This window comes from Panthera uncia, assembly GCF_023721935.1.
Source record: "Panthera uncia isolate 11264 chromosome B3 unlocalized genomic scaffold, Puncia_PCG_1.0 HiC_scaffold_1, whole genome shotgun sequence".
NCBI lineage: Eukaryota > Metazoa > Chordata > Mammalia > Carnivora > Felidae > Panthera > Panthera uncia.
The window spans coordinates 62392824-62408272 of NW_026057582.1; the positions used below are offsets into that span (position 1 = coordinate 62392824).

General features: G+C 45.6%; 1 protein-coding gene across 1 annotated transcript in view; it reads left to right on the top strand.

Annotated features, from left to right (window-relative positions):
- The first annotated feature begins 13311 nt into the window (after nucleotides 1-13311).
- Nucleotides 13312-15449, top strand: part of EGLN3 (egl-9 family hypoxia inducible factor 3) — a 30791-nt gene continuing 28653 nt past the window's right edge. Inside the window, exon 1 of the mRNA XM_049612914.1 lies at nucleotides 13312-13998. Coding sequence (XP_049468871.1) covers nucleotides 13642-13998 — 357 coding nt within the window. The 5' untranslated portion in view covers nucleotides 13312-13641. The remainder of the gene's footprint in view (nucleotides 13999-15449) is intronic.

The window sequence follows — 15449 nt, forward strand, 5'->3', positions numbered from 1 at the left end:
GCAAGAACTGAAGTTCCCAGATCATTCTCTAAGCCACTCAATCTTCTTGGAAGCAAGCAGCCTCTAAACAGTTCTTATCTTTTTAAAATCACCTGGGTATTCCCTTTCTTTTTTTTTTTTTTAATTATTGTTTTTAAGGTTTATTTTTTGAGAGAGACAGAGCATGAGCTGGGAAGGGGGCAGAGAGAGAGGGGGAGTCACAGATTCCGAAGCAGGCTCCAGGCTCCGAGCTGTCAGCACGGAGCCTGATGCGGGGATCGAACCCACGAACCATGAGATCATGGCCTGACCCCAAGTCGGCCGCCTAACCGACTGAGCTACCCAGGGGCCCCTGGGTATTCCCTTTGTGTCTCTTTTTGCCTGTTATCAGATAAAGCACACTGCTGCTGGGGAGGTTTGGAGAATTTTGAAGAGGGTGGGGAGTAAATGGGGCTGGCAGGAAAGATTACAGTATCATAAATCAAGAAGTGAGGTTACTTGGGTTTTTTTTTTTAAATCACAATTTTTTTTTAAAAAAGTAAGTGAGGCATAGAACTTTGAAAAATGGAGGGACACTTAGAAGTAGCTCTACCATATTTGGTCAGACATGATTCCATTTACTTTCCTAAATTTTTCCCCCTCCCTCCCTTCCTTTCTTTGAATGAATAAAATTGGCTAAAAATAAAGATTTCCTTTTTTGGTTATTAATATTATTTTGGGGGTACGTCCCAGGCTCTGTGTTCATCTGCTTTGCCTTCAGACGCAGAAGACAAAGGCATCTTCAGGTAGTACCCAGCTGAAGATCTCAACGCAAATCCACAAAATAATTTGAGGAAAGCAATTTAGTTTTTAAAAATTGAATTGAACCTCGACTACAGTTGTGTTGAGAATGAACACGTGAGTTAGGGCAGTAACCAGCCACTCTGGGACAGTCCAGGAAGTTTTGTCAAACACAGCCCACTCTCCTTCCCTTGCCAGTAGGAGCCAACTCAGAAGAAGGCAGACACCAGAGAGGACCCAGGCGGCTGCCAGAGGTGCAGCAGAGTCGGGGCTCTCAAAGAGGCCACACCACTGTGGATCACTCTAAAGAGAGGCAGGCCTGCTTTGGATAAAGTCTCAGCTCTTGAGCAGTGAAGCCCAGGCAGGCAGGCACATCGGCAGAACCCCAGAAGACTCCATGCCCTGTGATAAGGACCAGAGAGGGGGTCACAGCACCAGAACCCTGCCATTAAGCTCCCAGGGTTCCCACCAGCTTGCCACCAGGAGAAGCTGGAGAGTGACACGAACATCTACAGTGTGTATTTCTTATGGCTCAGGCAGCTGGCAGAGGCCCTGGGGGACTTCCAAGGCATCTGGGAGCTAAATGGGATACCAGAGTTCCAGAGGTTCCTGTGAAGGCCCGAAACGGGTAGAAGAACATCAAAGGCTTCTCAAGTAAGATGATTAATCAAATGGGATGTCTCAAAAGGTGCCTTTTCCTACTGATAAGAGCTAGACACTGGCGAGGACACCTCAAGCTCTTTGAAGAGAAAAATAAGCCCACGTTGTTGTGGGAAGCTATGGAAGGATTGGCTTTTCGGCACACTTGATACCTACTGTTCCCACGCAAGTCCGAGCTTCCCAGACTCACCACAACCGCTGTCAAAGCCTCTACCTGGTCTCTGCTATATCCAGCCTCCCCCCCACATTCTCTGCACAGCTGCCATAGTCCTCTTTTAAAGAGGGAAAGTGAGGGGCGCCCGCGGGGCTCAGTCGGTTGAGCGTCCCACTCTTGTTTTCAGCTCAGGTCATAATCTCATGGGTTTTGGGTTCGAGCCCCACATTGGGCTCTGCGCCTCCAGCTTGGAGCCTGCTTGGGGTCCTCTCCCTTTCTCTCTGCCCCGCCCCTGCTAGTGCATGCTCTCTGTCTCAAAATAAATAAACATTTGACACAAATAATAAAAAGGGAGGATGCAATCGTGCTCCCTCCGCAACTAAAAAGTCTCTACCAGCTCTCGATCTTATTTCGTAAATTAAAAAAAAAATCTGTGGGTCGGCAAACGTTTTCTGTAGTGGGCGACTCAGTATTTTGGGTGTTGTCTGACCTGATATCTACTGTGCAGTGATGGGCTGTGCTAGGGTGAAAAAAAACAGCTTGCCTAAGGGAAAAAAACTGTCATGCAAATGTGGAGGTAGACGCTTCCACCAAGAACGGGTATACCGCGTTTCAGTAAAACTGTATTTGGCCCACAGGCTGTATGCACCAAGTTCTGAGAGTCTCTGTGTTCACTCTCCCTTCTTTCTGGGATACTTTCTCCTAAGATTTTTGCATAGATGGCTCTAAGTGGTAGCTAACTCACTAAACAGATTAAAAGTATGCTCGGAGACTCAGCAAAAACAACAAACAAACAAACAAACAAAAAAAGAGCCCTAAAAATGAGAAAATATTTTGGAATGAATTTGATTTTAGATATTTCCCCCAAAGTATTCAAGTAGTTGTATTGAGGGTGGGGGGTAGAGAGATCGGGGCTTTGTTGACACTCTTTCCACTTATTTTAAGACTTGGTTGGCTTTTTAGAGTTTTCATGACCTGGAGAGTGGGAAGGAGAGAGACATCCTAATTTTGACGTGTTCAAGTCTCGGTGTGGCCATGCTCATGGGGTGTTCTTAGGGAAGGTTTCTTCGACCAGTGACTTGAAGGTGCCCCTCTGCCACCCATCACATTCTGCTGTTACATTTTCCCATTGCACTTAATCACTACCTGAAATTGTTGTGTTTTGTTTTTTTTGTTTGTTTGTTTTTTTGAGTGAGCACAAGTGGGGGAGGGGCAGAGAGAGAGAGGGAGACACAGAATCTGAAACAGGCTCCAGGCTCTGAGTTGTCAGCACAGAGCCCGACGCGGGGCTTGAACCCACGAACTGTGAGATCATGACCTTAGCCGAAGTTGGACACTGAACCAACTGAGCCAGCCAGGAGCTCCTAGACTATTTTTTTTTTCTTTTTTTTGAAATTGTGCTTTTTATGTGCTTCCCCGTTGATTGTCTCCCTTTTGTCGGTAGGCCTCCGAAGCCCAGGAATCCCATCTGTCTTGTACCTCTGTATCCTGCACCTAGTATAGTGTGTGGCAGAGGGAAAACACGCAAGAAAATATTTGTTGACTGACTGACAGACTCAATGAATGAATGCCTACCTGAAGGATAGAAGAATGCAAGAGTAAAAGTGTTTCAAGAATGAGATCGGATCCTAAGTGAAATTCTCTGCTTGACCTTCGTAGAGCCTTAAAAGTGACTCGGAAACCAGGATGGATAACTGGATCAGCTTTAGCTAATGGACTTAAATCAATTTAGGCAAAAGCAAATCTGTCAGCTGAAGAACTTGTACCAAATCAGTTTTGGTAGAACATTTTGCAACTACATCATGGGAAGATTTTTCAGCTCTTTATTTATCTTTTGTCAATTTGGTCTCTTTTCCCAAAATGTTTACTTTTTTCTTTCCACTTCTTAGATTTTAATTAACTTTTGGCTTATTCTCTACAGAAACATAATGTAAACATCCAACAATGAAAAAATTATCGAGAAAATCAGATTTCCTTGAGTTCTACACATGAATTTAGAAACACAGTTAAATATGAAGCACATTCATTCAGTGTATAGCAAGCATCTGATTTGTGTCAGGCACTGTGCTGGGCATCGGAAAATACCACAGTGAACATGTCCCTGCCTTCAGACTTCTGGGAGAAAAGAATGTAAAACAGACCAAAACCAAAAACAAAACAAACAAACAAGTCAAGTGTTGATAGTTACTATGAAGGAAATAAACAAGGAGCTGAGATGGGCAGAGCTTACTTTTGTTAGGGTGATAATAAAGGTCTTTGTGAAGAAATAAAATGTAGGAAATGATCAGAAGAAGCTAGCTTTACGTAGGGTAGGGAAAAATGTAGTCCAAGGTGAAGATACCATATATGCACTAACGCTGAGATAGGAGAGCTTAGCTTGTTTCAAGAACTGAAAGAAAAGTGGTGTGGCTGATTCACAGTGAGTGAAGAAGACAAGGCATGATGACAGCCTGGTCCCCGGGGCTTTGTAGGCCATGTTAATGAGTTTGGACTTTAAAAGCAGGGGTTTCCCAAAGGAGAATGATGCCACCTTATTTATGTCTAAGGCAAGTCGAAAAGAAGGGAGGAGACCTGAGAGAAGGCTTCGTAATGCACATGGGAAACAGAGGTGGGCCAGACGGGCCATGGCGATGGAGATAGGGAGGAGAGGACAGAGTTACAGTTTGGCAGTAGAGGAGTTATTGGTGAATTTGATGCGGGAACTGAGAGTACTAAGCATATCAGTCAGTCTCTAATTGGGAAAACAAATCATTCTAGGTATTTCAAACAGAGGGAATTCAACCTAAGGAATCAGTCACAAATGTTGGAAAGATTTAGAGGAACACAAAGGGAAGGTGTGGTAACCTGGAGGTAAGTAAGCATCTGCAGGAAGTCAGGACCATTCCTAATGCTGGAGGGAAAAGAGGGAGGCGGTGATGGCACCTGACACTGTGGGAAGCCGCTGGTGCCGTTGGACCGGCCACTGCCCCAACCGCTGATGCTGTTGCTGAAGCTGCCGAAGGCTATCAGAGCCCCTAGCCGCTGGTCACTGCCACAGCCACTGCCAGAAGCTTTTAACAAAGGGGAGGGTGTCTCCCCATCATTTCATCCAGTTTCCCACCAATGCTTCCCACTGGCAGCATCTAACTTTGCCAGCTGGCAAGAGAGTCTGGGAAGTGCAATTCACAGGATTCCAGTCACCTCCGACAGAGCACTGCACAGAATGGCGGGAACGGTACTTGGCACCAACCGGCCAACGACCAACACATGGAAGAATGAAAGATTTGTTTCATGTAGAAAAAATAATCCCATATCCTTTACAAATACGGATTTATTTTTACAAAAACAATATGTGCCCATTGGAAAAAAATTAGCAATTAAGACAAACAATAGAACATAAAAAAAAAAAAAACCTTTCATATTCCCACTTAGAAATAATTACTAATAACATCTTGGTCTCAATCTCTTTCTTTTTCTCTCTCAAAAAGGGACTCTTACCCTACCTTCTGTTTTGTAACCTATTGTACTAACTATATGCCATAAACATTTGCTGGACATTTCCTTTGTTCCACCTAGCTCCCAGTGTTGAATATTTATGTTTTACTAACATTTTCCTAGTATAAATATATAAAAAAAGGAATTATTGCCTGAAAGCAAATTTGCAATTTAAGAAAACAGTTCACAAAGAATACAGTTGTAACCTCCAACTTGACTATTATGAGATTATTTGCTTAGGTAGATAGAGAAAACTAATTATTTTGAACAGAAAGGTAGAATGCCAGGTCTTTCTCTCCCTGCTGGGGAGAAGAAACCAGGACTCAGGGCAGAACTGGAAACGCGTGGTCTGGGGAGGGAGAGGTGCTTAGCCCCACACTCTACCAAAACTGTGCTTGCCTCATCTGTCTGGTCTCCGTGAGTCAGATTTCTGACAAGGAAGCTGGTGCCCTGGGGTGCACAAAAGGGGTGCCACAGAGCTGACGTGTCCTTCAAGAGTAGAGGCTCTTTATTACGGGTGCAGGATGACCATTTCTCTGGGGTTACCTGTTGGAACGTTTCTGAGGACGAGTAGCTGAAAACTGTGACTTGAACTGGTTTTTAAAATGAGAAACTGTGTTATCTCACATTCTCACATAACTAGAAGTCCAGAGGTAGGACGGACTCCTGGAACGGTAAGATAAGCCGCTCAGTGACGTCACCAAGGTCCCAAGTTCTTTCAACACTCTGTTCCACCTTCCTCTGTGTTGGCTCCATCCTGAGGCTGGCTGTCTTCGCGGTGACTAGATGACTGCCAGAGGCCACCGAGGCCGCACGTTTAGCATAGAGAAAAACAGAGAGACATCTCCCTCCAATATAAATTCTTTTCAGTGCAAATACTGCTACACGTTAACATCACCAGGAGCGCTTTATTAATTATTTATTTGTTGCTGTTATTTCATTATGATTAATTAATTGATCTTTATTAATTTATTATTCATTTCTGATGGTGATGGTGATTATGATGTAGTACGTATTTACCTGCTATTTTAATTTTTAACCTGCTGGATGCCTGGGTCTTATTGCTGGAAATATTAGTTTCCCAGCTGGAGGTAGTTTTTAGGAGCTGCCGAGCGAGTCTAATGTACAACCAGGGCGGAGAACCACTGGTTAAGGCTGGTTTAGGTCACCTGCCCACCCCCTGGACTGACCGTTACCAGGGTAATGTCATGAACTGATTGGCTTAGAAAAGTGGATCTCAAAGTGTGACCTAGACCAGCAGAAACAGCCCCTGGGAACCTGTCAGAGATGTAAATTATTGGGCCCCACCCAGACCTGATGCGTCCTGGGAGTGGGGCTCAGTAACCTCTGCTTTAGCCAGCTTGGCAGGTGATTCTGATGGATGCTAAGGTTTGTGGCACACAGCCTTAGAGCAGTCAGGCTCCTTCTGTGGAGCTAGGGAGGAGGTAAATATGTGAACAAAATCAAGGTCTGCGAGAACAGTGAGCCCCAAGTCACTGGAGCCTGTAGCACCCCTTCCTTTCATAGTCAGCCTGGAAGAGCGGGGAGAGGGGGAGGATTAGTGACCTGAACCCCAGAGACCCCTGGTTTTACAGAGATGGTCTCCCAATGGTGCCAGCAAGCCTCAGCCACCACAGTGGGCTGGGAATAGGATGGGAAGAAGGCATGTTCTGTAAGAGCTCAAGTTTCTGTAGGAGCTCAAGGGCTGGAAAGACTGTTTTGGTCTACACTTTCCTGAAAACACTGTGACCTTATTTCAACCACGGTGCAGTTTCAACAGGATCCTGGAAAAGAAAAAGGTCATTAGGTAAAAACACAGGAAATCTGAACACAATAAAGACTTTTGTTAAAAATAATATATCAATATTGGTTCACAAATGGTGACAATGTGCCCATATCTGTACTAAATTAGATATTAGTAGTGGAAGCTGGACATAGGGCACATGAGGACTCTGTATAAATCTTCACGACTTTCCTGTAAATCTATTGTCAAATAAAACGTTTTTAAAAAATACGATACATGAAGATGTGAAATTCTAATGAATGAGAACACTTTTGGAAAAGATTTTATAAAATTAAGCATAAAACATTCTTTAAAGTACTCCATGTTAATAGAAACTTGACCCTGCTGTATTTTTATGATCAGTAACATGCTTTTAGCCAGAGCAAATGCTTTTAAAACATTTTCAGCTTAAACAAGAGTTGAACTGGAAAATATTAATGAAGATTCCTGATATTTCTCACTTCCCAGAATCTGCCCACGGCCTGAATTATCAAAGAACAAGTGAGAGAGGCTTAAGCTTGTCCATATGTTAGAACAATTAAGAGCCCATATAGAAAGTCACTTTCATTGCCATCCCTCTAGACCTGGAAAGGAGTAGGTTGGCTTGACTCACAGGGGATGGGACATAATCATATGCATCTTTCTCTAAACCCGATTCATAGCAGTGAGCTGCAACATAAGTTCCCTTCAGGCACTCTCCTCTTGTTTCCCAGCTCCATTTAAATTAAATGCACTTCCTGTGTCCTGAGGGGTGAGCCTGGCAACCCGATGGACTGAGGTGAGGCTTCTCACCAAGGACTACTCAACTGCCAGCAACAGACTGTCACTGGATTTATGTGGGATTTCTGGAAACACCGGGTCATAATTGGAATGGAGCAAGGAGCAACTCCTAATTTGTAGTTTGGAAGATTACTCGTAATGTAGGCGACTAATTTATGCTAAGTTTTGCTTATCTCCTTTCTGCACCAACTATCAGTAAGGGAACCAATAATTAAAACTGTCATTGCCGGTGAGAGTGTTATAATTAAGAGTTCTAACAAAAGAGAGTACTTAAGGGCAAAAACATTACTATGCCAAGCAAGTGGCTCAAGATGAGTGTTTCCCCTGATCTTACTCCATTGGAATCTCTCTGATTTTGTTCAGTGTTGTTATCCTCTCTTACTGCATGACTGGGACAAGTTCCTTAGCCTCTCTGTGTCTCATTTTCGTCATCCTCATGATGCAGAAATATACGAGTAGCTGTTGCTCGGCGATGTCATCAGAATTAATAGAAGTAATGTTAACACTTGACCACAGTGCCTGGAATGTGGTAAATGTTGCAAAACTGTTTGATAAATCAACAAATAGCACAGCCCCTGCCCACATTAAAGTCATTCACATGTAATGATCAACCTCTTGATATGGCATGGCAAAAACACAAAAGAGAATATTTGTAGCAGCTAGGGGAGAGGGAACCTCAGGCATAGCGGGGATGCTGAAGGGGCAAGAGAAATGTTGCCAGTCTGTGTCAGAAATTTAAAAAGGATGTGATGGGACTCTCCCGTATTATTGGTGGGAATGTAAAATGGTGCCCCTGCTGTGGAAACCAGTTTGGTGGTTCCTCAAAAAGTCATAGGATTGCCACATGACCCAGCAATTCCAGGGCTAAGTGTATATACCCAAAAGAATTGAAAGCAGGCACCCAAATACTTACATATATATGCTTCTAACAGCATTACTCAAAATAACCCCACAGTGGAGACAACCCAAATGTCCATGAACTTATGAACGGGTAAACACATGGGGTATATCCATACGTTGGAATATTATTCAGCCCTAGAAAGGCATAAAGTACTGATAACACAGCATAACACGGATGAACCTGGAAAACATGCCAAGGGAAAGAAGTCAGTCACAAAAGATCACATCTTCTATGATTCCACTTATGGGGAATATCCAGATTGAAAACAGATTGATGGTCGTCAGGGGCTGGGGGTGGATGGGAACTGGGGAGTAACTGCTTAGCGAGTACAGGGTTTTCATTTGGAGTGGTGAAAATGTTTTGGCGCTAGAGAGAGGTGGTGGTTTGCACAACATATGACTGTACTAAATGCCACTGCATTGTTCACTTTAAAAGAGTAATATGTTTGGTCAATTTTACCTCATTAGAAAACCCCCAAATACAGCCCAGGATGAGAGTGAGTTCTCTCTCTATTCTAGAGAAGACAGAGGTGCTCCAGGCTTCCCCTGCCACCCACTAGAGACTCCTTCCGGGCTGATTGACTTCCAGCCCCTTCGGGCCTTGCTTCTCTCACCTGGGATCCCTTTGAGTTCAAATTCTAAGGCAAAGAAATTCAACGTCCTCCTTTCTCCCTGACTCTGGCACTTGCTTGAAAATGGATGCATCTGTACTGCGGATGTGCCCCGGAAGACGATAGGATTGTAGTTAAATGACAGGGAAATTCATTTGTTTTGGTTAGCAATATGAAAATATTTTAATATTATAATGCCACAAATTAATGGATAAATAACTAAAACAAATGTGCTTTAACAATTGGTTTGGAGTTTGCCACGCTGACGCTCGGACTCTGAGCCCGCACGCGGCTCCAGCCTGTCTGCACCCCTCTGTGTAATCACACACTGTGCTTTTTGCCAGTCACAGTATCTCGGGTTCTTTTGCCAAGCGCAGTGCTGGCAGCCCCAAGTTGATCAGGAGGCGTTTGATTGATTAATAGGTGCCCTTGCCGAGCAGGGAGGGTGGCAAGGGATAATATCCTTTTAAACTGCCCACATTTTGCAACCGAATCATCTGGAACAGTTTAAGACTATCAGTCACTATAACCTGTTTATAGACGATTGCTCTAGTTACAACTAGACTCTAAAATTATTGAAACATTATTTGACTGGTAAGCCAAATTTACCCAGGCCTGCGATTTCAAGTCCTGAGTCAACATGTTCATTCCGGGAGATGGGTATGCGATTTTCGGTATTTTGCTGACTGCCGCTTCCTCCATCTGCTACTACAGATTTCTAGTCCTCTATAAATTCCCTCCTAATTATTCCTATGAGCGTCAGGTGTATCTACAAAGAACCCTTAGCTAGGGGCTCCTGGGTGGCTCAGTCGGTTAAGCGTCTGACTTCGGCTCAGGTCATGATCTCGCGGTCGGTGAGTTCGAGCCCCGCGTTGCGGTCTGTGCTGACTGCCTGGAGCCTGTTTCAGATTCTGTGTCTCCCTCTCTCTCTGACCCTACCCCGTTCATGCTCTGTCTCTCCCTGTCTCAAAAATAAATACACGTCAAAGAACCCTTAGCTAGAAAAATTTCAGCCAACTACCAAGGATTATCTGTCATTTTTCCTTTTTCTTTCTTTTTTTTTTTTTTTTTGTTCAGGGATATCTACCCCTAAGGTCAACAACACACCAAACCTGCAAACACTACAAGCCACTGCCTAATAGGGCCCATATTCAAGTCATCTCCGGCCACACTTCTCCTGGTTTCCCCATTATCTGTAACGCCCCCGGAGGAGATCACTGAATGGGCCAAAGCAGTTCCTGGCTAAGTGGGGGTTCAAGCAGAAGTGGGAGAAGGGCTTTCCTCCCTTTTGGTATCGCATCTCCATTTCACTCCTTGCCACAAATGAACAGTCCTTCAGCTTTGACTTTAGGTTTCCTGCTCCCAGGATTTGAACATTTACGATGGCTGGATGGGGAGACAAAGCCAAGAGACAGATACCCTGCAGAATGCCTGTCTCCTTCCTTCACTGGCCTCAGAGGTTTTTGTTCTGGACCCGGCAGATCTGCCTGACACTCTTACAGTGACTTTATTTTATTTTATTTTTTATTTTTTTAAATTTACACCCAAATTAGTTAGCATATAGTACAACAATGATTTCAGGAGTAGATTCCTTAGTGCCCCTTACCCATTTATCCCACCCCCACCCACAACCCCTCCAGTAACCCTCTGTTCTCCATATTTATGAGTCTCTTCTGTTTTGTCCCCCTCCCTCTTTTTATATTATTTTTGTTTCCGTTCCCTTATGTTTATCTATTTTGTCTCTTAAAGTCCTCATATGAGTGAAGTCATATGAAATTTGTCTTAGGCTGACTAATTTCATTTAGCATAATACCCTCCAGTTCCATCCACGTAGTTGGAAATGTCAAGATTTCATTTTTTTTTTTGATTGCCGATAATACTCCATTGTATATATATACCACATCTTCTTTATCCATTCATCCATCGATGGACACTTGGGCTCTTCCCATACTTTGGCTATTGTGGACAGTGCTGCTATAAACATGGGGGTGCATGTGTCCCTTCGAAACAGCACGCCTGTATCCCTTGGATAAATGCCTAGTAGTGCAATTGCTGGGTGTAGGCTAGTTCTATTTTTAGTTTTTTGAGGAACCTCCATACTGTTTTCCAGAGTGCCTGCACCAGCTTGCATTCCCATTACAGTGACTTTTCTTTGGGCAGGTTCCCCCAGGTCCTCAAGCCAATAGACCCCTCCTGCAGCCTTTCAGACAAGTCCAGACGTGCCCTGGACCCTCGTGGAGGTTGCCATGGCTAAGGGTTGCACACCAGATTCCCAGTCACTGTTATTAGGCACCTTTAGGTGCTAGGGGCTGGGGTCCAGGATGATGGGCTCCTGTCATTATGGAGCTGCTGTGGAAATTTGCACAACAGCTCCTTAAGGCTGGCCAAGTCAAGCCTTTACCCCAGTTGGTGCAGCTCCTGTTGAAAGGTCATGCTGACAGTGCCAACAGTAACTATCCTGGCAGGGAACCTCCTCTCAGTAAAACAGAAGTTTTACCAAGGTTTCTTATGGACCGCTCCTCCTGAACATTCCTCCGGTTCTTAGGCCACCAGGCGCTCTGTCTGCTTCTTTCCACCATGTAGCAGCGGTGTCTTTTCCTATCCTACTCTTTGTTCTTGGCCTGGATTTCCCTCTGTTGCTCCCTTGCATATCTTACCTCTAGCATGCAGAGAGGAGAGGGGTGTACAAAAAAGATGCAGAGGATTGTGTACAAAATACACAATACCTGTAAAGCCTGTACATTCTTTTGTTCAACTTAAATGAAGAAACTGAATGCAATCCAATGTAAAATTTAAAATATGGAAATGACTTTGCATGCAATTTATGGATCTCTTTCCCCTGATTCTGATCTCTGGTGTTTGGCAGGAAACAGAATGAAAAATCCATAAAGCAGTCAGCTTACCTTTGGGTAACTAAAAAGTCTTCCAGGTGGTGTCTGTCCCTCCTGTGTAGGTGTAGATTCTTGTAGAAAAAGTGAGATTGGGGGCGCCTGGGTGGCTCAGTCGGTAAAGCGGCCGACTTCGGCTCAGGTCATGATCTCGCGGTCCGTGAGTTCCAGCCCCGCGTCGGGCTCTGTGCTGACAGCTTAGAGCCTGGAGCCTGTTTCAGATGCTGTGTCTCCCTCTCTCTGACCCTACCACGTTCATGCTCTGTCTCTCTCTGTCTCAAAAATAAAACGTTGGGGCGCCTGGGTGGCTCAGTTGGTTGGGCGACCGACTTCAGCTCAGGTCATGATCTCACAGTCCGTGAGTTCGAGCCCCGCGTCGGGCTCTGTGCTGATAGCTCGGAGCCTGGAGCCTGTTTCAGATTCTGTGTCTCCCTCTCTCTCTGACCCTCCCCCCGTTCATGCTCTGTCTCTCTATGTCTCAAAAATAAATAAACGTCAAATAAAAAAAAATTAAAAAAAAAATAAATAAATAAACGTTAAAAAAAATTAAAAAAAAAAAAGTGAGATTGGAAACCTAAAATTTAGTCTATTTTTGAGGGGATTTACCTATAGGGCTGTTACATGAGCATGTGATTGATTCTGAAGGCGGGCTTTCAGAGCATCCTATTTCAGTAAGAAGCTTTAAAGAGAAGTTGATGGAAACATCCAGCAAAGCAAAACACAGCATTTTCAGGGTTCAATCAGATAATACCCAGCATTTTTTCATTGTGCACATCCACTCCTCCCCGCCCCCCTCCCCGTTGAGAGAGCACAGGGCTTTGCACATAGTAGGGGTTAGGGAAACGTTTGTTAATTTTAGTTAAAACTGGATTTCTCCCAGTCTCTCAGTGGCTGGAGCCTCCTGACGTCGGCCAAACAGCAGAGGAAAGGGGAATTAGGAAAGGCACCAGCAAAGCTGTAAGGAGGTCACTGTTTAATATACATATTTGTTCGTGGGTTTGTTGTTCTGTTCAAGGGGTGACTAGCCCAGAACGTGGCAGTAAACTGTGCTAATTTCATTTACATTTTAAGAGTTGGGATCTAAGTTTGTTATGGGATTTTATGCAAAACATATGCAAATCGATAGCATTCTAAAAATTCCCTGTGTTCTCCAGCCCCTCCCTGAGTCACAAACAAGTGAGGCTGGCGCCGGGCAGTGGTAGACGAGGAGTGGGTGACTGGCCCGGGGAAGGGCTGTCCCAGAGGCGGTCCCGGGGCGGGGCCTGGGCGGGGCCGGTGACGCGCCTAGTCGGCCGGCTTGGGGGCTGGACCTCAGCCTCTCCCCGCCTGGGGCCGCGGCCGCACCGGGGGTGGCTTCGCATCTCCAAAAGGGGCCCTCCGACTCTTCGCTGGGCCAGTCCGGCGCTGGGTCGTGGAACCCCGCGCAACTCCCGCTGGTTTTTGAAGGGATCTCTCCTCCAGAGTTTCGAGCAACTTTCCCCTCTGCCTGGCGCGGCGGTGGCTCGGGGACCGTGGCCGCCGCAGGTAGCTGAACCCCGAGCCACGCTCCCCGAGCCTCGGCTGCGCGGGCGCTTAGGTCGCTCCGGGTCTCAGTGCACGCTGGGGATCCCCGAGCTCTGTTCTGCGGGCGAGATGCCCCTGGGACACATCATGAGGCTGGACCTGGAGAAGATCGCACTGGAGTACATCGTGCCCTGTCTGCACGAGGTCGGCTTCTGTTACCTGGACAACTTCCTGGGCGAAGTGGTGGGCGACTGCGTCTTGGAGCGCGTCAAGCAGCTGCACTGCAACGGGGCCCTGCGGGACGGCCAGTTGGCGGGGCCCCGCGCCGGCGTCTCCAAGCGGCACCTGCGGGGAGACCAAATCACGTGGATCGGGGGCAATGAGGAGGGCTGCGAGGCCATCAGCTTCCTCCTGTCCCTCATTGACAGGCTTGTCCTGTACTGCGGGAGCCGGCTGGGCAAATACTACGTCAAGGAAAGGTCCAAGGTAGGACGCGCGCGGGCTCCCCGCCACCGCTGTAGCCCGCGGGGACCCGGGACATTCGGAGCCCGTTGTCTGTTGCCTTCGCGAGGCTTCAAGTGAACTTTAGTTTTTAACCGAGAAGCGAGAAGTCTGTCTGGTTCCCCCTCCCCCACACCTCCTCGGAGCGAAAAATCTATGCTGAGGACTCAGGTGTATAATTCCGATGACCTGCTGTTCACTGAAATAATGGGTCTGGTGGGTCGTACAAACCGGATAAGCTGTGGGATTTTGGTCTGATTTTAATACATGGGGGTTCTCAAAGGTCCAGATGGGGGTCAGGATATTAGGAACATTGTGTATGATCTGAGACAGGTGTGAGTTACTGATATTCTATGTCCACTCCAAAGTCACCTAGTATTGTACTTCACCCCGTTTAGAGGGTATTCTGCAAAAGCTCTCTTAAAGAATTCTGGAGCCGGTTGTGATTTTGCAATGTAGCCTTTCGTTTGTGGAGTTTGGCAGGTGTGATAAAAGTCTGACCTGGGAAAGAGGAAAGCTCCTCTTCACTTTTGAGTGCTGCCCTTGGCTTATTGCACCCAGGACACTATTGGATCATCTCGTTGGCTGGGAAAAGTCTCTTGGTCCTGAGCCCTACACCACCACCTTCCCTTTCCCAACTATCAATCGATGGAGAAATCCACTCAGAACTAATTAAGAGATGGGGAGAGGTAGTCAAGTACCTCTGGAAAGAAACCATGTTTTTGTTCACACCACCCAAAGTGACTCCCTGGGTGGTAATTTATCTTGGAAACATTTGCAGGTAGATTGGCAGAAATAGGGAACGTGTAGCACCATGATATTGGTCCATGCACATAACTTTGGGGTAGTCCCATCTACTCAGTCTTTTCTACAAATGATAATGCGGCCATTTTCCGGTGGCAGTTCTGAGTGATTTGCACTTGAATTTGCGGACTGGTCAAGGGGCACTCAGAACTGTGGAAAACTTCACTATAACACAGAGAGGCAAAGCATGCTAGCACCGGAAGGAAGGTGCACCATTCTTTAACAATATATGCAGTATAATCTCAGTTTAAGGTTAACCTTTTGATGAAACATACCCTTATTGTCACATTTGTCTCATAGGTGTCGGGGACACTGCTAATATAGGGCAAGTGGTGAAGACTGGAAATGTGTAGAAACGAAGGGGTTGGAGTGGGGGGGAACAGAGTAGGGGAGAAGCAGATTGCTGTATGCCTGTCAAGCCAGGAGGACATGAATAGGATGTGTGAACCCACAGTTGTTAATCGGACGCAAATAAAGTAAATGTTAGGAGAAAATGCTGCTTTCTAAATTTTATTTTGATTTGGGGAAAATCCAGAGTTACCTGGACTGTATAGAAGATTGACGTTCAAGTGTTTTCTTTACTCTTCATCTGTCGTTTGGGTGTGTGTTAGAAAGCTGTTTGTCTTGGTTAG